The 24576-nt window shown below is 43.8% G+C and overlaps 1 protein-coding gene across 3 annotated transcripts in view; it reads left to right on the forward strand.

Annotated features, from left to right (window-relative positions):
• The first annotated feature begins 5688 nt into the window (after nucleotides 1–5688).
• LOC109866486 (serine/threonine-protein kinase MRCK beta-like) overlaps nucleotides 5689–24576 on the forward strand; it is a 145945-nt gene continuing 127057 nt past the window's right edge. For all 3 annotated transcript variants that reach the window (XM_020455177.2, XM_031800327.1, XM_020455178.2), the window contains exon 1: nucleotides 5689–5863. In XM_020455177.2, coding sequence (XP_020310766.1) covers nucleotides 5689–5863 — 175 coding nt within the window. The remainder of the gene's footprint in view (nucleotides 5864–24576) is intronic.

Consider the following 24576-nt stretch of genomic DNA (forward strand, 5'->3'; position numbering starts at 1 on the left):
TGCAACCGAGACCTGGCCAAGATAAAGCATAGCAGTGTGAACAGACAACACAGAGTTACACATGGAGTCAATAACACAGTAGAAAAAAAAGGGGAGTCTATATACATTGTGTGCAAAAGGCATGAGGAGGTAGGCAAATAATTACAATTTTGCAGATTAACACTGGACTGATAAATGATCAGATGGTCATGTATAGGTAGAGATATTGGTGTGCAAAAGAGCAGAAAAGTAAATAAATAAAAACAGTATGGGGATGAGGTAGGTAAAAATGGGTGGGCTATTTACCGATAGACTATGTACAGCTGCAGCGATCGGTTAGCTGCTCAGATAGCAGATGTTTGAAGTTGGTGAGGGAGATAAAAGTCTCCAACTTCAGCGATTTTTGCAATTAGTTCCAGTCACAGGCAGCAGAGAACTGGAACGAAAGGCGGCCAAATGAGGTGTTAGCATTGTATAGCATTGAAGCTCGTTTGGAGGTTAGATAGCACAGTGTCCAAGGACGGGCCGGAAGTATATAGAATGGTGTCGTCTGCGTAGAGGTGGATCAGGGAATCGCCCGCAGCAAGAGCAACATCATTGATATATACAGAGAAAAGAGTCGGCCCGAGGTTTGAACCCTGTCCACCCCCATAGAGACTGCCAGAGGACCGGACAGCATGCCTTCCGATTTGACACACTGAACTCTGTCTGCAAAGTCATTGGTGAAGCAGGCAAGGCAGTCATCCGAAAAACCGAGGCTACTGAGTCTGCCGATAAGAATATGGTGATTGACAGAGTCGAAAGCCTTGGCAAGGTCGATGAAGACTGCTGCACAGTACTGTCTTTTATCGATGGCGGTTATGATATCGTTTAGTACCTTGACATGGCTGAGGTGCACCCGTGACCGGCTCGGAAACCAGATTGCACAGCGGAGAAGGTACGGTGGGATTCGAGATGTTCAGTGACCTGTTTGTTGACTTGGCTTTCGAAGACCTTAGATAGGATGGATGGATATAGGTCTGTAACAGTTTGGGTCCAGGGTGTCTCCCCCTTTGAAGAGGGGGATGACTGCGGCAGCTTTCCAATCCTTGGGGATCTCAGACGATATGAAAGAGAGATTGAACAGGCTGGTAATAGGGGTTGCGACAATGTCGGCGGATAGTTTCAGAAATAGAGGTTCCAGATTGTCAAGCCCAGCTGATTTGTACGGGTCCAGGTTTTGCAGCTCTTTCAGAACATCTGCTATCTGGATTTGGGTAAAGGAGAACCTGGAGAGGCTTGGGCGAGTAGCTGCGGGGGGGGCGGAGCTGTTGGCCGAGGTTGGAGTAGCCAGGCGGAAGGCATGGCCAGCCGTTGAGAAATGCTTGTTGAAGTTTTCGATAATCATGGATTTATCGGTGGTGACCGTGTTACCTAGCCTCAGTGCAGTGGGCAGCTGGGAGGAGGTGCTCTTGTTCTCCATGGACTTCACAGTGTCCCAGAACTTTTTGGAGTTGGAGCTACAGGATGCAAATTTCTGCCTGAAGAAGCTGGCCTTAGCTTTCCTGACTGACTGCGTGTATTGGTTCCTGACTTCCCTGAACAGTTGCATATCGCGGTGACTTTTCGATGCTATTGCAGTCCGCCACAGGATGTTTTTGTGCTGGTCGAGGGCAGTCAGGTCTAGAGTGAACCAAGGGCTATATCTGTTCTTAGTTCTGCATTTTTTGAACGGAGCATGCTTATCTAAAATGGTGAGGAAGCTACTTTTAAAGAATGACCAGGCATCCTCAACTGACGGGATGAGGTCAATGACCTTCCAGGATACCCGGGCCAGGTCGATTAGAAAGGCCTGCTCACAGAAGTGTTTTAGGGAGCGTTTGACAGTGATGAGGAGTGGTCGTTTGACTGCGGCTCCGTAGCGGATACAGGCAATGAGGCAGTGATCACTGAGATCCTGGTTAAAGACAGCGGAGGTGTATTTGGAGGGCCAGTTGGTCAGGATGACGTCTATGAGGGTGCCCTTGTTTACAGATTTAGGGTTGTACCTGGTGGGTTCGTTGATGATTTGTGTGAGATTGAGGGCATCGAGCTTAGATTGTAGGACTGCCGGGGTGTTAAGCATATCCCAGTTTAGGTCACCTAACAGAACAAACTCTGAAGCTAGATGGGGGGCGATCAATTCACAAATGGTGTCCAGGGCACAGCTGGGAGCTGAGGGGGGTCGGTAGCAGGCGGCAACAGTGAGAGACTTATTTCTGGAGAGAGTAATTTTCAAAATTAGTAGTTTGAACTGTTTGGGTATGGACCTGGAAAGTATGACATTACTTTGCAGGCTATCTCTGCAGTAGACTGCAACTCCTCCCCCTTTGGCAGTTCTATCTTGACGGAAAATGTTATAGTTGGGTATGGAAATCTCAGAATTTTTGGTGGCCTTTCCTGAGCCAGGATTCAGACACGGCAAGGACATCAGGGTTAGCAGGGTGTGCTAAAGCAGTGAGTAAAACAAACTTAGGGAGGAGGCTTCTGATGTTGACATGCATGAAACCAAGGCTTTTTCGATTACAGAAGTCAACAAATGAGGGTGCCTGGGGATATGCAGGCCCTGGGTTTACCTCCACATCACCCGCGGAACAGAGGAGGAGTAGAATGAGGGTGCGGCTAAAGGCTATCAAAACTGGTCGCCTAGAGCGTTGGGGACAGGGAATAAAAGGAGCAGATTTCTGGGCATGGTAGAATATATTCAGGGCATAATGCGCAGACAGGGGTATGGTGGGGTGCGGGTACAGCGGAGGTAAGCCCAGGCACTGGGTGATGATGAGAGAGGTTGTATCACTGGACATGCTGGTTGGAATGGGTGAGGTCACCGCATGTGTGGGAGGTGGGACAAAGGAGGTATCAGGGGTATGAAGGGTGGAACTAGGGGCTCCATTGTAAACTAAAACAATGATAACTAACCTGAACAACAGTATACAAGGCATGTTGACATTTGAGAGAGACATACAGCGAGGCATACAGTAATCACAGGTGTTGAATTGGGAGAGCTAGCTAAAACAGTAGCTAAAACAGTAGGTGAGACAACAACAGCTAATCAGCTAGCACAACAACAGCAGGTAAAATGGTGTTGACTAGGCAGGGAGGGTCGGATTAACTACACACAGAGCCTGAGTGCGGCTGAGGCCGACAGATAAAACATAAACAAGCAGAATGGAGTACCGTGATTAATGGACAGTCCAGCATGCATCAGCTATGTAGCCAAGTGATCAGTGTCCAGGGGGCAGCGGTGGATGGGGCAGGGAAGGTAGACTGGCGAGTATTATCCAGGTTAAAAAAACTGGCTGGCTGTGCAGAAGGCAAAAGGTAAAAGCCGCTAGCAGTGGCTAACAATGACTAAATAGCTTGTAGCTAGTTAGCTGGTTAGCTTCTTGAGGTTCTTGAGTGTGTTCTAAAAATAAAAAATAATAGCGATTCCGTATCACATTGGGTGAGGCAGGTTACCGGAAGGTATAAACTTAAACTCTTCAGTCTAGCCTGAGTCCATCAAAGAACAGGAAGTTAACAAAACAGAAAAGAACATGTAAATATGTGGTTTTCAGCAATGGCTTTATGGGATAGCTAGCAACTTGTAAACAATGACCCATTCCTATATGTACGTACTATTTTAATAGTAATATTAAATAATACACATAGGCTGTTAAGCCAATCATATCACATGACTGTTGCCTTCCGTTTAAGTTTATTGGGATGGTAATGACGTTTGTTTTTGATTATTATTATTAGGTGGAGGTCGCTAGCTACAATAGTGTCTTCAACCTAGCCTAGCTTTAAGTTAGCTAGCTAGCTGCTCTGCAGTGCAAGCTAGCTTGACTTGCTATAAAGTTATAGAAACAAGTTGAGGAAAAAGTAACTAAACAAAACATGTTTTATTATCACCTGAAACAATATATGTATCATGTCTTGAATAAAAAGATCATATTTTGCAATCTCCCAAAATAAATGCGATCTCTGATGAGACAGGCTCTCCTCCAGTGGTGTGTATGGAATGGGATGGGTAGTTGTTTACAAGTTGCTAGCTATCCCATAAAGCCATCCCATGAAGCCCACAGTAGATGCATCAAAACAGCACCCCATATAAAAAAATGTATCTTCCGTCTCTCTGTGTTTCATCATTTTCCTTCTATTCACAAGAGGCTGAATGTAATCTCACTGGAGAAAGCATCTGTCTCTGTATGTGAAGCACATTTATCTGATGCTGTCTGGTCAAAAATAATATGACATTGTTGCATTGAATACAAGGGAAGCCAGCGAGCATTTGGCCTCCCATGATATACATATTTTGTATAATAGCCAATCAATGTTGTGCTAATTTGAGAATATAAATGATCCTGGTGCACCAAAAAAAAAAGGGTAAAGGGAAGCCAATTTGGATTTGGCTTCACACCAATCACATCACCTCAAAAGCCAAAAGTCATTTACAGAAAAAACTTTAGGCCTATGGTAATGACATTTGTTTTTGATTATAATTATTAGGTGGAGGTCGCTAGCTACAATAGTATCAAGGCACAGTGTCAAGGCATATGTACTAACAGGTTATAGAGGAAACAACACAATTATAACAACACATAGATTGTAATATGGCCCCTTTTCCTGGTTTGGCTTCACATGTGATTTTGCATGCTCTCCTCTAATTTGCATAACAAACACTACACTGGGGCAAGACTCCATGAAGATGACCTAAGATGTAATGACATACGTTACGATGTAAAACGGGCACAAGACTCTGTGAAGATCATGTATGGCGTAATGAAAAGCGTCACGATGTGTACAGGGCATTATTTGACGTGTATATTTTTTGACAGGCAAATACCCCAAAAGCGTTCCATATTAAAGCACCATTGCTCCCAGTGTCCGTCAATCATAGAATGACGTCACCTATCCATTGCGTTTCCGGTGTGGGTAGGCAGGGGGCTCCATATTCCCTGGTCTCGACTCTTCTGCAAACTAGGGAGAGACAAGGCTGGACACGATTTCAACTCCGTTGTGAGCCACACCGGCTACTATTGGATGCTATTAAGAAAAAAAGGTTTAATCTACGAAAAGACAGCCACTCCACAATTTTGTGGGCATACCCCTCTTTAGCAGTGTTGAAGAAGGTTTATTGGGAATGCGAATGAGTAGATAATCCGACCGGTCAACCTGAGATTCGACGGGAGGAAAACCCGACATCACTTGTCGGGATTAAAGCAAATGGGACCCACTGAGCCTCGAGTCTGAGTGAAGGGAACATGGTGGCGACGCTTAGAACAAGGCAAATCTATGGATAAACATTGCTTATCAAAATGTCGGTATTTTCTTTTTTCTAGCTAGCTAAATTGGAGTTTGGGATTTCAGGGGTGTATTCATTAACTCTAACGTTAACTATTTGTTTAAGCACTAGACGGAAGCAAACAGTGCAAACGAAACGGGGAGGGACCCACTTGAATTTTGTCGAATAGAAACTCGTTTTCCTTTCACAACGTTTCCGTTTGCAGTGAGCGGTTTTTGTTTCAAAACGTTTTGCAACATACTCGGCATAATGAATACACCCAAATGCTCCACTTTGGCAAAATAAGTCTTTACTTTTTCGTTTGCGCTTGAAGGGGATAGGGTTAGATTTCTTCTTCCATACCAACCCAGGGAGCGATTTTTCGACTAAGAGAGTGGTAACTATCTTCGCTCATTGATAGAAAAATGTCAGCGAAGGTACGCCTGAAGAAGTTGGAGCAATTGCTCGTGGACGGAACCCAAAAGAACTCAAGTTCACTGAGCGTGGAGACCCTTCTGGATATACTGATATGTTTGTACAACGAATGCAGCAACTCTCATTTGAAACGAGAGAAACACGTGACGGACTTTCTGGAATGGGGTACGTTTTTACATTTGATAACTTGCTCTGATGTCACGGTCTGCGATTGGGTTTGTGCTCTTTACGTTCTCCGTTACTTGTAACCCATCTATGCTAACTTTGTAGCTGACAAGCGAACTGCATTTCTGGCCTAGCTAAGAGTCAGTCATTTGGAATAATTACATAAAGCTCTAGCATACTCGCACTTAAACCAATTAGCCTAATTAGGCTACTTATATTTAAAGTCATGGTACATTGTGCATATAGTTTGTGAAATAACCAATACCTTCATGATCATTTTTTGTCGATACCTCTTCACACTAAACATTCGTTTCTGAAATGTGGCCGGGTTACTGTTCTCCTACAGAGGTGAATATACTGTTTTTATTGGTTTGCTTATCTATTGTGACTCGGTGTGTGTGGAATCAAAATAAACAGAATGCACTCAAACGGATTGTGTTTTGTCAGGGAAACCAGTTGCTGATTTTGACCCTCCTTCAGCCTGTCCTATTGGGCACTGTTTACATTTTTCACTTGTCAGGACTGTTCTACAAATGTGACCACATCTAATTCTAATTTTTCCAATTTGAACCTCATACCCAAATCTGCTCCAGTCCAGACACATAAACTGTAGTTCACCCTGGCCTTTGGGCTGCAGTCATTCGATACAATGAGAGGATTCTCTAACTTGGGCTTTTCATTGACGTCATTAATGAGATTACACCCCAGTGTGTCTGCTCCTGAAAATACGGTCGCTGTCATCAGAAGGTGCCACAACTCTGTTTTCACTGTCAGAGAGTCCAGTGCACCACTCCTCCTTGGGTCCTGGAACTATCTTAAGTCAGCATCCGATGAGGGGGGAAGAGGGTATGGCTGCACAGTTTCCTGCCCTATCACTGGATTCATCACATGGGCTCATTTGGTTTATCCTAGGGCTGTTTGTGAATGGTCCTTTTGGAATTCAACCAGGGCAGCTAAATGGAGATCTACTGTCCTGTGGGTTTTCAGTCAAACCCTAATTTAACACACCTGATTCTACAAATTAGCTGCTTAACTAGCTGAATCAGATATGCTAAATTAGGGTTGGACTGAACCTACAGGACAGGAGATCTCCAGGAAGAGGGAAGGGCAGCCCTGTTGTAGTGTAATGAACCAGTCCCAAAACCCTACACATGATTTGTGACCGGCATGTCCAAGAGTCAAGGTTATTGCTGTGGTCTTGGTCAGATCGAACACCTCAGGGTTGTGTTCAGTCACCACAAAATGGGTGAAAGGTAGAGCGATATACACTACCGATCAAACGTTTTAGAACACCTACTCATTCAAGGGTTTTTATTTTTTTGTACTATTTTCTACATTGTAGAATAACAGTGAAGACAAACTATGAAATAACACATGGAATCATGTATTAACCAAAAGTTAAAAGAAATCCAAATATGTTTATTTGAGATGCTTCAAATAGGCTCCCTTTGCCTTGATGACGGATTAGCACACTCTTGGAATTCTCTCAACCAGCCTCCTGAGGTATTCACCTGGATTTGCATTTCAAATAATCTCTTAGAGCTACCCCCTACTTTTTTCAATTTCCGCCTGAAGACATACCCAAATCTAACAGCCTGTAGCTCAGGCACAGAACCAAGGATATGCATATTCTTGGTACCATTTGAAAGAAAACACTCTGAAGTTTGTGTAAATGTGAATTGAATGTAGGAGAATATAACACAATAGATCTGGTTTAGATAATACAATGAATAAAACCATGCCATTTTTATTTTTGTATCTTTAAAATGAACAAGATAAAACAAACATTCAGATAGGATTATGGGGACAATTTCGGTGAAAAATGTAAGAGGGCAACAGTACTTGTGCCAAGTTTCAGAATGATAACTTCCAAAATGAGTGTGCTATACATGACATTTATCATGAAGTCACCCAGGTGTCCCACACAAGTAGCCCAAATGTACCCAAGTGGCCAAATTGGTGAAGGTATACATTTTGAAACAAATAACTATATACAAAATACCAAAATGGTATTCTAACACCCCCCCCCCCCCCCCCCAAAAGGAGAATAAAATATGGGGGAAAAAAATATACATTTAAAGGCCAAATCCTAGGAAGAAACCTAGAGAAGAACCAGGCTATGAGGGGTGGCCAGTCCTCTTCTGGCTGTGCCGGGTGGAGATTATAACAGAACATGGCTGAGATTTTCAAATGTTCATAGTTGACCAGCAGGGTCAAATAATAATAATCACAGTAGTTGTAGAGGATGCAACAGACCAGCACCTCAAGAGTAAATATGAACAGTTTAGGGTTCCATAGCCGCAGGCAGAACAGTTGAAACTGGAACAGCAGCAAGGCCAGGTGGACTGGGGACAGCAAGGAGTCATCATGCCAGGTAGTCCTGATGCATGGTCCTAGGGCTCAGGTCCTCAGAGAGAGCGAAAGAGAGAATTAGAGAGAGCATACTTAAATTCACACTGGACACTGGATAAGACAGAAGAAGTACTCCAGATATAACAAACTGACCCTAGCCCCCCGACACATAAACTACTGCAGCATAAATACTGGAGGCTGAGACAGGAGGGCTCAGGAGACACTGTGGCCCCATCTGATGAGACCCCCGGACAGGGCCAAACAGAAAGGATATAACCCCACCCACTTTGCCAAAGCTCTACACAATATTGTGCTGCTGATGCCAGGTGCCATAGCAGTCTCTTTCTGCTGTAAAGCAGAGGGTCACCAAGCATGTGGTGCAGGTGATGGGGGACTTAATTTAGCAAAGAACACACCGACGCCTCCATGCTGTGCCCTTTTGGCCCTGAGGCACATCCATGCCTGCAGAAATACATTTGGGCAGATGAACACCACTTGTGGCAGGAGCTGGATGAACCAGCTTCAGTGGGGGATGGAAACCTTGGCCCTGGGGGCTGCTATTCGGAGGGGGGCATTTATTTGGGGGGCCGCACAGCCCTCCATGTGCTCGCTAGAGGTAGCCTGACTGCGAGACAGATGAGATCCTCAGACCCCTTGTGAGACCATATGCTGGTGCGGTTGGCCCTGGGTTCCTCCTAATGCAAGACAATGCTAGACCTCATGTGGCTGGAGTGTGTCAGCAGTTCCTGCAAGAGGAAGGCATTGATGCTATGGACTGGCCTGCCCGTTCCCCAGACCTGAATCCAATTGAGCACATCTGGGACATCATGTCTCCCTCCATCCACCAATGCCACGTTGCACCACAGACTGTCCAGGAGTTGGCGGATGCTTTAGTCCAGGTCTGGGAGGAGATCCCTCAGGAGACCATCCGCCACCTCATCAGGAGCATGCCCAGGCGTTGTAGGGAGGTCATACAGGCACGTGGAGTCCACCCACACTACTGAGCCTCATTTTGACTTGTTTTAAGGACATTACATTAAAGTTGGATCAGCCTGTAGTGTGGTTCCAAATCCAGACCTCCATGGGTTGATAAGTTTGATTTCCATTGATATTTTGTGTGATTTTCGTCAGCACATTCAACTATGTAAAGAAAAAAGTATTTAATAAGAATATTTTATTCATTCAGATCTAGGATGTTATTTTAGTGTTCCCTTTATTTTTTTGAGCAGTGTATATCCAAAATGTACATTTATTTGGCGCGTTTGATCCAGAAAAACACCGGTTCCAACTTGCGCAACGTGACTATAAAAATCTCAAAAGTTACCTGTAAACTTTGCCAAAACATTTCAAACTACTTTTGTAATACAACATTAGGTATTTTTTCAAAGTAAATAATTGATAAAATTGAAGATGGGATGATCTGTGTTCAATACAGGAAGAAAACAAACTGACACTACCTTTCTGGTCACGTGCCTCTAACAAACAGTACACTTGAAGTGACCACCGTTTTGAACAGGGCTACTTCTTCATTACACAAAGGAAAAACCTCAACCAATTTCTAAAGACTGGTGACATCCAGTGGAAGCGGTAGGAACTTCAAGAAGGTCCCTTAGAATGAAAACCCATTGAAAAGAGTGACCTCATCTGAATTTGTTTTTCCTCTGGGTTTCACCTGATACATAAGTTCTGTTATACTCACAGACAAGATTCAAACAGTTTTAGAAACTTCAGTGTTTTCTATCCAAATAAGCATATTATTAGTATTATTATCTTATCTTCTGGGGATGAGTAGCAGGCAGTTGACTTTGGGCATGCATTTCATCCGGAAGTGAAAATACTGCCCCCTGTCACCAATAAGTGTTTTTTGTTGTTGAATAAATGACATACAGCAATTCAGAGTTCCTCGAATCACTTCTGATGTCACGCTATCTCTTCTATAAACACGTATGAACCCAGAACATCAGTTTTTTATTTTAGAGACCAATTCTTCCGTTGGTCATCCTACTGCAGTCTGCTGTGGAGGCTGGCAGGGTGAAAGAGATCAACCAGCTGAAGGTCAGGGCACTGGTGTATTTGAGGATCCAGTGGACCTCAGGTTATGACATCTTCAAGCTTGAGCTATTAGAAATGTATTAAAACACAATGTTGAAGTTAATTAAGACCCCTGCATCCAAATGTTTTTAACTGGAAAATAACGTCATTTTTTGAGGAACAGGACCAGAAATGAGAACTAAAGTGATCTATACTGTTCCAGAATAGAAATGTTATTTTAAAAGCATGGAAATCGGTTAACATTATTTTACTTTCTGAGCGTTCCCCCCCCCCCCCCCCCACTCCCACAAAAGCATCTATGCGAGGCCCTCATTGTCACTCAAACTTATTCCAGTGTCTGCTTGCCAGCTTAAATGTTTTGCCTGTGTGTGACTAACCTGGCAAACTTGATGGGTTATGTAATCCTCTGGCGATGTGGAGTCTTGTTAAGACATGTAGCTACAGTTGAAGTCGGAGGTTTACATACACCTTAGCCAAATACATTTAAACTCAGTTTTTCACAATGCCCTGATATTTAATCCTAGTAAAAATTCCCTGTCTTGATCAGTTAAGTTAAATCATTCTTCTTAAAATAAAGTGGTTATTTCAGCTCTTATTTCTCATCACATTCCCAGTGGATCAGAAGTTTACATACACTCAATTAGTATATAGTAGCATTTCTTTTAAATTGTTAATCTTGGGTCAAATGTTTCGGGTAGCCTTCCACAAGCTTCCCACAATAAGTTGCATTTTGGCCCATTCCTCCTGACAGAGCTGGTGTAATTGAGTCAGGTTTGTAGGCCTCCTTGCTCGCACACGCTTTTTCAGTTCTGCCCACAACTTTGCTATAGGATTGAGGTCAGGGCTTTGTGATGGCCACTCCAATACCTTGACTTTGTAGTCCTTAAGCCATTTTGCCACAACTTTGGAAGTATTCTTGGGATCATTGTCCATCTGGAAGACCCATTTGTGACCAAGCTTTAACTTCCTGATTGATGTCTTGATGTTGCTTCAAAAAATCCACAATTTTCCTGCCTCATGTTGTCATCTATTTTGTGAAGTGCACCAGTCCTGCAGCAAAGCACCCCCATAACATGATGCTGCCACCCCCGTGTTTCACAGTTGGGATGGTGGTGTTCGGCTTGCAAGCCTCCCCCTTTTCCCTCAAAATGTGACGATGGTCATTATGGCCAAACAGTTCTATTTTTGTTTCATCAGACCAGAGGATCTATGTGGCCATAGATACTTTTGAACCTATATAGATACTTTTATAGATACTTTTGAAGCTTATTTGCTGCTGTTCTGGGATTGACTTGCACGAATACGTTCGTCTCTAGGAGACAGAGCGCGTCTCTTTCCTGAGTGGTATGACGGCTGTGTGGTTCCATGGTGTTTATACTTGCATACTATTGTTTGTACAGGTGAACGTGGTACCTTCAGGCATTTAGAGATTGCTCCCAAGGATGAACCAGACTTGTGGTGATCTAAAAATGTTTTTTCCTGAGGTATTGGCTGATTTACATCCACAGGTACACCTCCAATTGACTCAAATGATGTCAACTAGCCTATCAGAAGCTTCTAAAGCCATCATTTTCTGGAATTTTCCAAGCTGTTTAAAGGCACAGTCAACTTAGTGTATGTAAACCACTGCCCCACTGGAATTGTGATACAGTGACATAATCTGTCTGTACACAACAGTTGGACAAATTCCGTGTCATGCACAAAGTAGATCTTCTAACCGACTTGCCAAAACTATAGTTTAACAAGACATTTGTGGAGTTTTAATGACTCCAACCTAAGTGTATGTAATCTTCCGACTTCAACTGTACATGCCTAACACATTCTACAACAAAATCTAATACACAATCTAGTAACGGAATTGTTAAAAAAAAATAATATTTATCCTTTATTTTACCAGGTAAGTTGACTGAACACATTCTCATTTGCAGCAACGACCTGGGGAATAGTTGCAGGGGAGAGGGGGATGAATGAGCCAATTGGATTATTAGGTGACCGTGGTTAGAGGGCCAGATTTGGATTTTAGCCAGGAAACCGGGGTTAACACCCCAACTCTTACGATACGTGCCATGGGATCTTTTAATGACCTCAGAGTCAGGACACCCATTTAATGTCACATCTGAAAGATGGCACCCTACACAGGGCAGTGTCCCCAATCACTGCCCTGGGGCATTGGGATATACCAGAGGAAAGAGTGCCTCGTACTGGCCTTTCAACACCACTTCCAGCAGTTTCTGGTCTCCCATCCAGGAACTGACCAGGACCAACCCTGCTAAGCTTCAGAAGCAAGCCATCAGTGGTATGCAGGGTGGTATGCTGCTGGTAATGGGATGAGTATATCAGTATAAAATTTATGGATGAGCAGTGAGAGAGCGGCTAAGATGCAATAGATAGTAAAGAATAGATAGTGAAGGATACAGTATATACATATGAGACGAGATGACTAATGTGACATGTTAATATTCTTAAAGTGACTAGTGTTCCATTTATTGAAGTGGCCAATGATATCAGGTCTTTAGGTAGGCAGCCACTGCCGTGTGTTAGTGATGGCTGTTTAACAGCCTGATGGCCTTGAGATAGAAGCTGTTTTTCAGTCTCTCTGTCCCAGCTTTGATGCACCTGTACTGGCCTCGCCTTCTGGATGGAAGCGGGGTGAGCAGGTCGTGGCTCGGGTGGTTGATGTCCTTGATGATCTTTATGGCCTTCCTGTGACATCGGGTGTTGTAGTTGTCCTGGAGGGCAGGTAGTTTGCCCCCGGTGATGCGTTGTGCAGACCGCGCTACCCTCTGGCGAGCCCTGCGGTTGTGGGCAGTGCATTTGCAGTACCAGGCGGTGATACAGCCCGCCAGGATGCTCTCAATTGTGCACATGTAAAAGAGGTTGAAGAGGCGCTATTGTGCCTTCACCACACTGGCAGTTTGCGTGGACCATTTCAGTTTGTCAGTGATATGTACACCGAGGAACTCTAAACTTTCCAAATTCTCCACTGCTGTCCCGTCTGTCCCTGATATCACACACCGAGGCCCCTCGCCACCTCCTTGTAGGTTGTCTCATCGTTGTTGGTAATCCAGCCTACCAATTTTGTGTTGTCTGCAAACTTGATGATTGGGTTGGAGGCGTGCATGGCCACGCAGTCGTGGGTGAACATGGAGTATAGGAGAGGGTTGGGAACGCACCCTTGTGGGGCCCCAGTGTAGAGGGTCAGTAAACCTTCACCCCTTGTGGGCGGCCCGTCAGGAAGTCCAGGACCCATTTCCACAGGGTGTGGTTGAGACCCAGGGTCTCAAGCTTGATGATGAGTTTAGAGGGTACTACATGGTGTTACATGCTGAGCTATAGTCAATGAACAGCATTCTTACATAATTATTCCTCTTGATATGATCCTTGACTAGTCTCAATGCACTTCATGATGACAGAAGTGAGTGCTACGGTGTGATAGTGCTCTGATGCGGATAGGGATGCCATCTGGGCCAGCAGCCTTGCGAGGTTTAATACGTTTAAATGTTTTTCACATGTCGAAGAGGAGAAGGAGAGCCCACAGTCTTTGGTAGCGGGCTGTGTCGGTGGCACTGTCCTCAAAGCGTGCAAAGAATTTGTTGAATTTGTCTGGGAGCAAGATGTCGATGTCTGCGACGGAGCAGCTTTTCCTTTTGTAATCCGTAATTGTCTGTAGACCCTGCAAAATAGGCCTCTTGTCGGAGTCGTTGAATTGCGACTCCACTTTGTCTATACTGACACTTAGCTTGTTTTGATTGCCTTACGGATGGAATAACTACACTGCTTGTATTCTGCCATTTTCCAGTCGCCTTGCCATGATTAAAAGCGGTGGTACTTCCTTTCAGATTTGCGTGAATGCTGCCATCAATCCACAGTTTCTGGTTAGGGAAGATTGTAATTGTCACAGTGGGTTCAACGTCTCCTATGCACTTCCTTATAAACTCGCTCACCGAGTCAGCGTATACCTCAATGTTGTTCTCTGAGGCTACCCGGAACATATCCCAGTCCACGTGATCGAAGCAGTCTGGAATTGTGGAATCCGATTGGTCATACCAGCGTAGGATAGACCTAAAGCACGTGCGCTTCCTGTTTTAGTTTCTGCCTATAGGAGGGGAGCAAGAAGATGGAGTCATGGTCAGATTTGCCAAAAGGAGGGCGGGGGAGGGCCTTTTATTCATCGTAGAAGTTAGAGTAGCAGTGGTTTAGTGTGTTGCTCGTGTACTGCAATTTATCCTGATAGAATTTAGGTGTTCTCAGATTAGCTTTGTTAAAATCCCCAGCTACAATAAATGCTGCCTCAGGATATATGGTTTCCATTTTGCATGAAGTCCAGTGAAGTTTCTTGATGGCTGTCTTGGTATCCGCTTGCAGGGGATATGCTCGGCTGTGACGATAACCGAGGAGAGTTCTCTTGGGAGATAATACGGTCAGCATTTGATTGTGAGGAATTCTAGTTCTGGTGTACAGAAGGACTTGAGTTCCTGTATGTTACAATTATGAGTCGTTAACCTGTCTAGGACTGGGGTTCCGCTAGTCAATGATATTGCAGGGCGCCAAATACAAATCAACAGAAATCTCATAAATCAAATTTCTCAAACATAAAAGTATTAGGCACCATTTTAAAGATACAATTCTCATTAATCCAGTGTGTCTGATTTAAAAAATGCTTTACAGCGAAAGCTCCACAAACAATTATGTTGGGTCATCACCAACTCACAGAAAAACCCAGCCATTTTTCCAGCCAAAGAGAGGGGTCACAAAAAGCACAAATGTAGAAAATCAATCACTAACCTTTTGATCTTCATCAGATGACACTCATAGGACTTCATGTTACACAATACATGTATGTTTTGTTCGGTGAAGTTCATATTTATATCCAAAAATCTCATTTTACATTGGCGCGTTACGTTCAGTAGTTCTAAAACATGTAGTGATATTGCAGAGAGCCACATGAATTCACAGAAATGTTGATGAAAATACAACTATTATACATCGAACTTTAGATACACCTCTCCTTAATGCAACCGCTGTGTCAGATTTCAAAAAAACTTTACGGAAAAAGCATAATCTGAGAACGGCTCTCAGAGCCCAAACCAGCCATGTTGGGTAGTCAACATTAGCCAGAAATAGCATTATAAATATTCACTTACCTTTTGATCTTCATCAGAATGCACTCCCAGGAATCGCAATTCCACAATAAATGCTTGTTTTGTTTGATAATGTCCATTTATGTCAATAGCTTCTTTTTTTAGGGCGTTTGGTAAACAAATCCAAAAGTGCGATCTGGTCCATTCGAACGAAACGTTCAAAAGATTATATTACAGGTCGAAGAAACTTGTCAAACTAAGTATAGAATCAATCTTTAGGATGTTTTTATGATGAATGTTCAATAATTTTCCAACCAGAGAATTCCATTGTCTGTAGAATAGCAATGGAACAAGAGCTACCACTCAAGTGGAAGCGCGTGACTGAGAACGAGGCCGTAGGCAGACCCCTTAGTCTAACAGCTCCCATCCGGCCCCCCATCACATGAGCAGCCTGAAACAACGTTCTAAAGACGGTTGACGTCTAGTGGAAGCCTTAGGAAGTGCAAAATAACCCATATCCCACTGTGTATTCAATAGGGCAGAGTTCAAAAACTACAAACCTCAGATTTCCCACTTCCTGTTTGGATTTTTTCTCAGGTTTTTGCCTGCCATATGAGTTCTGTTATACTCACAGACATCATTCAAACAGTTTTAGAAACTTCAGTGTTTTCTATCCAATACTAATAATATATGCATGTATTAGCATCTGGTACTGAGTAGGAGGCAGTTCCCTCTGGGCATGCTTTTCATCCAAAAGTGAAAATGCTGCCCCCTATCCCAAACAAGTTAATCATAACATACACCTCCACCTTTCTTCTTACCAGAGAGATGTTGTGATGCACTGAAAATCCCGTTGGCTGTACTGACTCCGACAGCATGTCCCCAGCTAGCTTGTCTCTGTGAAACAGAGTATGTTACAATCCTGGATATCTTGTTGGAAAGCAACTCTTGCACTAGTTTCGTCGACTTTGTTAACTAGGGACTGGACATGAGCAAGTAATATACTCTGAAGCGGTGGGTGTTGTGCGTACATTTGAAGCCTCACTAGAAGACCACTCTGGCACCCTCTCCTCCGATGGTGTTGGTTTGGGTCGGCCTCTGGAATCAGTTCAAATGCCCTGGGAGTTGCAGACAAAGGATATGCTTTGGGAAAGCGGTATCCAATAGTTCTTCCCGGCTGTATGTAATAACACTTAAGGTTTTCTGGGCTAACAAAGTAAGAAATAACACATTAAAAAAACTAAATACTGCCAGGTTCCTAAGGACTTGAAGCGACGCTGCCATCTATCGGCTCCATCTTACTAGTTAAGGATACTATTGTTATCAGTTTTCACATTGGATTTATTAACTACAAAAAGGCAAGAACTCTTTGGCTTGCAAGCCTCCCCCTTTTTCCTCCAAACATAACAATGGTCATTATGGCCAAACGGTTCTATTTTTGTTTCATCAGACCAGAGGACATTTCTCCAAAAAGTACCCACTTTGTCCCCATGTGCAGTAGCAAACCGTATTCAGTTTTTTTTATGGCGGTTTTGGAGCAGTGGCTTCTTCCTTGCTGAGCCGCCTTTCAGATTATGTCGATATAGGACTCGTTTTACTGTGGATATAGATACTTTTACACCTGTTTTCCTCCAGCATCTTCACAAGGTCTTTTGCTGATTTTCTTGAGATTGATTTGCTCTTTTCGCACCAAAGTACTTTAATCCCAAGGAGACAGAACGTGTCTCTTTCCTGGGCGGTTTGACGGCTGGTCCCATGGTGTTTATTCTTGCGTGCTATTGTTTGTACAGATGAATATGGTACCTTCAGGCGTTTGGATGTTGCTCTTAAGGATGAACCAAACTTGTGGAGGTCTACAAAAAAACAATTCTGAGGGCTGGTTTCTTTTGACTTTCCCATGATATCAAGCAAGGAGGCACTGAGTTTGAAGGTGTACCTGTGGATGTATTTCAAGGCCTATCTCCAATAGGCTAATCGACATAATTTGAGTCAATCACAAGCTTCTAAAGCCATGACACAATTTTCTGTCATTTACCAAGCTGTTTGATGGCACAGTCAATTTAGTGTATGTAAACTTCTGACACAGTGAATTATAAGTGAAATAATCTGTCTGTAAACAATTGTTGGAAAAATTACTTGTGGGGCGGCAGGGTAGCCTAGTGGTTAGAGCGTTGGACTAGTAACCGAAAGGTTGCAAGTTCGAATCACCCGAGCTGACATGGTACAAATCTGTCGTTCTGCCCCTGAACAGGCAGTTAACCCACTGTTCCTAGGCCGTCATTGAAAATAAGAATTTGTTCTTAACTGACTTGCCTAGTAAAATAAAGGTTAAATAAAAACTTGTGTCATGCACAAAGTAGATATATCCTAACCGACTTGCAAAAACTATAGTTTGTTAAAAAGAAATTTGTGGAGTGGTTGAAAAACGCGTTTTAATGACTCCAATGACTCTAAGTGTATGTGAACTTCCGATTTCAACTGTAGGTGCCTAACTTTATGCTAGGCTAGTGGTTAGGGTTAGTTAAAATGGTTAAGGTGATAGTTAGCGGAAGGGTTAGCTAACATGCAAAGTAGCTCAAGTTGTAAGTAATTGAAAAGGCTAAAGTTGTCCGTGAGGAGATTCGGTTATACGCCCACCCATCCACGCTGACCAATCACCCTACTTTAGTTTTTGCATTAAGAAACCATATCTTATGTAACTGTACCAAATGTAACCTAACATACTAATTCTAGTGTCCTGGATTTACATTTACTATGTTACGTCTGAGACCAGGCTGGCAGAGTAGGCAGGCCAGCTCAATGGAGAGAGGCAGAAGCCTGCTCATACAGTGCATTCGGGAAGTATTCAGAATGTTAATTTACGGCCTTATTCTAAAATGTATTAAATGTTTTCCCCTCCTCAATCTACACACAACACAATACCCCATGATGACAAAGCAAAGCAGGTTATTAGACATTTTTTGTACATGTATAAAAAATTTAAAACTGATCACATTTACTTACGTATTCAGACCCTTTACTTAGTACTCTGAAGCACCTTGGGCAGCGATTACAGCCTAGAGTCTTCTTGTGTATGACGATACAAGCTTTGCACACATGTATTGGGAGTTTTCCTGCAGATCCTTCAACACTGGGTTGCAGATCCTTCAACACTGGGTTGTTACGCTAGCCACAACAGTGGAATTTGAAGTTTGCCTTCAAAATAAAAGTTTCTGCTATTTGTATTAATTTGCATTGCTGTCAATGATGTATTTAAATTTTAAAGGCAAACCTGAAATTCCACTATTGTGGCTAGCGTCACAACACAACCCAGTGCGTTCCAGCCTCCGTAGCCAGATGAAGCTAGCTGGCTGCTTATGTTGCTTTGGGCAACAGGGTTAAGTAGCTGGCTAGCTATTTATTTTCATGAACTGAAGTTCAATTTCAATCGGCAAATAACAAGTGGCTACCTAGATAATACTTAGTCACAAGGATTCATAAATCATTGCTAAGAATAATGAAAATGACTGCAGTTTCTACTGGTCATTGCTTTCATACTGGTTGTATTGGTGCTAGCTAGGTACCCCAGAAGTTGCGGTCAACAAATTATGCTTTATTACTAACGAGATATTGTAAAGAAATCCTTCGTGGCCGGTGTTTGATTGTTTGCAGACTTTTTTGTACAGCTTTGACAGTGCCCCTGTATCTAATTTGACATGCAAAGACTCAACTGGCGTTCCATAGTATGTATGTCGTGAAGCTAATAACAGCGACGTCATTACTCTGTAACTCCGGTAGGGCAACATTTGAAAAATAGCGCACTTGGTAGTGCGTACCGGTGCTTGACCAGTTGCCCGAAAGCCAACATCATCCACGACAGAACTGTTGACTGTCAAGGGCATTGAATTCCATTATCTTGGCTTTAATGGATTTCGCCTTTGAGTTGTCTCGCTGAAATTTTGTTACTCTTTCAAATGATTGCTTGATCCACACAGCAGACATGATGGGCTAGTTTAGGAATGCCGTGTTGCACTTATAGCGCAAAAGTTTACGTGGCGTTATGTACATTATACAGGTATGCACGTCAGCTTTGACAAAGGTTTTGCACATCGGGGCGTTTAATTAGACATCGGCCGGTTAATATCGGCTGATTCCGATATGTTCACCGATATGTCTTGCATCCCTACTCTCCAGAGATGTTCGATCTGGTTCAAGTCCGTAGTCTGGCGGGGCCACTCAAGGACATTCAGAGACTTGTGCCACAGCCACTCCTGTGTCGTCTTGGCTGTGTGCTTAGGGTCGTTGTTCTGTTGGAAGGTGAACCTTCGCCCCAGTCTGAACCTGCTCCAGAGCGCTCAGGACTTCATCAAGGATCTCTCTGTACTTTGCTCCGTTCATCTTTCCCTCAATCCTGACTAGTTTCCCAGTCCCTGCCACTGGAAAAACATCCCCACAGCATGATGCTGCCAGGTTTCCCCCAGACGCGATGCTTGGCATTCAGGCTAAGAGTTCAAACTTGGTTTTATCAGAACAGAGAATCTTGTTTCTCATAGTCAGTCCTTTAGGTGCCTTTTGGCTAACTCCAAGTGGGCTGTCATGTGCCTTTTACTGAGTAGTGGCTTCCGTCTGGCCACTCGACCATATAGGCCTGATTTGGTGGTGTGCTGCAGAGATGGTTGTCCCTCTGAAAGGTTCTCCCATCACCACACAGGAACTCTGGAGCTCTGTCAGGGTGACCATCGGGTTCTTGATCACCTCCCTCACCAAGGTCCTTCTCCCCCGATTGCTCAGTTTGGGGGGCAGCTCTACGAAGAGTCTTGGTGGTTCCAAACTTCTTCCATTTAAGAGTGATTGATGCCACTGTGTTTTTAACCCTTCACCAGATCTGTGCCTCAACACAATCCTTTCTCGGAGCTCTTCGGACAATTCCTTCAACCTCATGGCTTAGTTTTTGCTCTGACATGCACTGTTGACTGTGGGACCTTTTTATAAAGACAGTTGTGTGACTTTACAAGTTGTAGAAACATCTCAGTGATGATCAATGGAACATTTGCTTTGAGCTCAATTTCGAGGCTCAAAGCAAATGGTCTGAATACTAATGTAAATAGGTATTTCTGTTTCATATTTTTTTTAATTTTTTTATTTTACCTTTATTTAACCAGGTAGGCAAGTTGAGAACAAGTTCTCATTTACAATTGCGACCTGGCCAAGATAAAGCAAAGCAGTTCGACAGATAAAACGACACAGAGTTACACATGGAGTAAAAACAAACATACAGTCAATAATGCAGTATAAAAAAGTCTATATACAATGTGAGCAAATGAGGTGAGAAGGGAGGTAAAGGCAAAAAAGGCCATGATGGCAAAGTAAATACAATATAGCAAGTAAAATACTGGAATGGTAGTTTTGCAATGGAAGAATGTGCAAAGTAGAAATAAAAAATAATGGGGTGCAAAGGAGCAAAATAAATAAATAAATTAAAATTAAATACAGTTGGGAAAGAGGTAGTTGTTTGGGCAAAATTATAGGTGGGCTATGTACAGGTGCAGTAATCTGTGAGCTGCTCTGACAGTTGGTGCTTAAAGCTAGTGAGGGAGATAAGTGTTTCCAGTTTCAGAGATTTTTGTAGTTCGTTCCAGTCATTGGCAGCAGAGAACTGGAAGGAGAGGCGGCCAAAGAAAGAATTGGTTTTGGGGGTGACTAGAGAGATATACCTGCTGGAGCGTGTGCTACAGGTGGGAGATGCTATGGTGACCAGCGAGCTGAGATAAGGGGGGACTTTACCTAGCAGGGTCTTGTAGATGACATGGAGCCAGTGGGTTTGGCGACGAGTATGAAGCGAGGGCCAGCCAACGAGAGCGTACAGGTCGCAATGGTGGGTAGTATATGGGGCTTTGGTGATAAAACGGATTGCACTGTGATAGACTGCATCCAATTTGTTGAGTAGGGTATTGGAGGCTATTTTGTAAATGACATCGCCAAAGTCGAGGATTGGTAGGATGGTCAGTTTTACAAGGGTATGTTTGGCAGCATGAGTGAAGGATGCTTTGTTGCGAAATAGGAAGCCAATTCTAGATTTAACTTTGGATTGGAGATGTTTGATATGGGTCTGGAAGGAGAGTTTACAGTCTAACCAGACACCTAAGTATTTGTAGTTGTCCACGTATTCTAAGTCAGAGCCGTCCAGAGTAGTGATGTTGGACAGGCGGGTAGGTGCAGGTAGCGATCGGTTGAAGAGCATGCATTTAGTTTTACTTGTATTTAAGAGCAATTGGAGGCCACGGAAGGAGAGTTGTATGGCATTGAAGCTTGCCTGGAGGGTTGTTAACACAGTGTCCAAAGAAGGGCCGGAAGTATACAGAATGGTGTCGTCTGCGTAGAGGTGGATCAGGGACTCACCAGCAGCAAGAGCGACCTCATTGATGTATACAGAGAAGAGAGTCGGTCCAAGAATTGAACCCTGTGGCACCCCCATAGAGACTGCCAGAGGTCCGGACAGCAGACCCTCCGATTTGACACACTGAACTCTATCAGAGAAGTAGTTGGTGAACCAGGCGAGGCAATCATTTGAGAAACCAAGGCTGTCGAGTCTGCCGATGAGGATATGGTGATTGACAGAGTCGAAAGCCTTGGCCAGATCAATGAATACGGCTGCACAGTAATGTTTCTTATCGATGGCGGTTAAGATATCGTTTAGGACCTTGAGCGTGGCTGAGGTGCACCCATGACCAGCTCTGAAACCAGATTGCATAGCAGAGAAGGTATGGTGAGATTCGAAATGGTCGGTAATCTGTTTGTTGACTTGGCTTTCGAAGACCTTAGAAAGGCACGGTAGGATAGATATAGGTCTGTAGCAGTTTGGGTCAAGAATGTCCCCCCCTTTGAAGAGGGGGATGACCGCAGCTGCTTTCCAATCTTTGGGAATCTCAGACGACACGGAAGAGAGGTTGAACAGGCTAGTAATAGGGGTGGCAACAATTTCGGCAGATAATTTTAGAAAGAAAGGGTCCAGATTGTCTAGCCCGGCTGATTTGTAGGGGTCCAGATTTTGCAGCTCTTTCAGAACATCAGCTGAATGGATTTGGGAGAAGGAGAAATGGGGAAGGCTTGGGCGAGTTGCTGTTGGGGGTGCAGTGCTGTTGTCCGGGGTAGGAGTAGCCAGGTGGAAAGCATGGCCAGCCGTAGAAAAATGCTTATTGAAATTCTCAATTATGGTGGATTTATCAGTGGTGACAGTGTTTCCTATCTTCAGTGCAGTGGGCAGCTGGGAGGAGGTGTTCTTATTTTACAGTGTCTTTACAGTGTCCCAGAACTTTTTTGAGTTAGTGTTGCAGGAAGCAAATTTCTGCTTGAAAAAGCTAGCCTTAGCTTTTCTAACTGCCTGTGTATAATGATTTCTAGCTTCCCTGAACAGCTGCATATCACGGGGGCTGTTCGATGCTAATGCAGAACGCCATAGGATGTTTTTGTGTTGGTTAAGGGCAGTCTTGAGTGGGGCATGTTTATTTAAGATGGTTAGGAAGGCATTTAAAAAAAATATCCAGGCATCCTCTACTGATGGGATGAGATCAATATCCTTCCAGGATACCCCGGCCAGGTCGATTAGAAAGGCCTGCTCGCAGAAGTGTTTCAGGGAGCGTTTTACAGTGATGAGTGGAGGTCGTTTGACCGCTGACCCATTACGGATGCAGGCAATGAGGCAGTGATCGCTGAGATCTTGGTTGAAGACAGCAGAGGTGTATTTAGAGGGGAAGTTGGTTAGGATGATATCTATGGGGGTGCCCGTGTTTAAGGTTTTGGGGAGGTACCTGGTAGGTTCATTGATTATTTGTGTGAGATTGAGGGCATCAAGTTTAGATTGTAGGATGGCTGGGGTGTTAAGCATGTTCCAGTTTAGGTCGCCTAGCAGCACGAACTCTGAAGATAGATGGGGGGCAATCAGTTCACATATGGTGTCCAGAGCACAGCTGGGGGCAGAGGGTGGTCTATAGCAGGCGGCAACGGTGAGAGACTTGTTTTTAGAGAGGTGGATTTTTAAAAGTAGAAGTTCAAATTGTTTGGGTACAGACCTGGATAGTAGGACAGAACTCTGCAGGCTATCTTTGCAGTAGATTGCAACACCGCCCCCTTTGGCAGTTCTATCTTGTCTGAAAATGTTGTAGTTTGGAATTAAAATGTCTGAGTTTTTGGTGGTCTTCCTAAGCCAGGATTCAGACACAGCTAGAACATCCGGGTTGGCAGAGTGTGCTAAAGCAGTGAATAGAACAAACTTAGGGAGGAGGCTTCTAATGTTAACATGCATGAAACCAAGGCTATTACGGTTACAGAAGTCGTCAAAAGAGAGCGCCTGGGGAATAGGAGTGGAGCTAGGCACTGCAGGGCCTGGATTCACCTCTACATCGCCAGAGGAACATAGGAGGAGTAGAATAAGGGTACGGCTAAAAGCTATGAGAATTGGTCGTCTAGAACGTCTGGAACATAGAGTAAAAGGAGGTTTCTGGGGGCGATAAAATAGCATCAAGGTATAATGTACAGACAAATGTATGGTAGGATGTGAATACAGTGGAGGTAAACCTAGGTATTGAGTGATGAAGAGAGAGATATTGTCTCTAGAAACATCGTTGAAACCAGGAGATGTCATTGCATGTGTGGGTGGTGGAACTAATAGGTTGGATAAGGTAGTGAGCAGGACTAGAGGCTCTACAGTGAAATAAGCCAATAAACACTAACCAGAACAGAAATGGACAAGACATATTGACATTAAGGAGAGGCATGCTTAGTCGAGTGATCAAAAGGGTCCGGTGAGTGGAGAGGTTGGTTGGTGATTTAGACAGCTAGCCAGGGCATCGGTAGCAAGCTAGCATAGGATGGAGGTCTGTTAGCCACCCCTTACGTTCCGTCAGTAGATTAGTGGGGTTCCGTGTGGTAGAGGGGATTAATCCAAATCACACAACAACAACAAAAATAAAAACAATAGATATAGTTATAGAGGCCCAAGAAGAAAACATAATAATAATTTAAAAAATAATAAAAAAATAATAAAAAAATTGTCCGATTGTCTATTCAGATAGCAGCCGGTAAGACAGCTAACGGTTAGCAGGCCGCAGATGGGCGTTCAGGTAACGTCGCGACGGAGGAGCCAGCCGAATAACTCCTTCGGGTAGATAACGTCGGCAGTCCAGTTGTGAAGGCCCGGTGGGGCTCCGCGAAGGCAGTAAAACGGGTCCGGATAGGTGACTGCAGCCCAGG

This window comes from Oncorhynchus kisutch, linkage group LG21, assembly GCF_002021735.2.
Source record: "Oncorhynchus kisutch isolate 150728-3 linkage group LG21, Okis_V2, whole genome shotgun sequence".
NCBI classification, from domain to species: domain Eukaryota; kingdom Metazoa; phylum Chordata; class Actinopteri; order Salmoniformes; family Salmonidae; genus Oncorhynchus; species Oncorhynchus kisutch.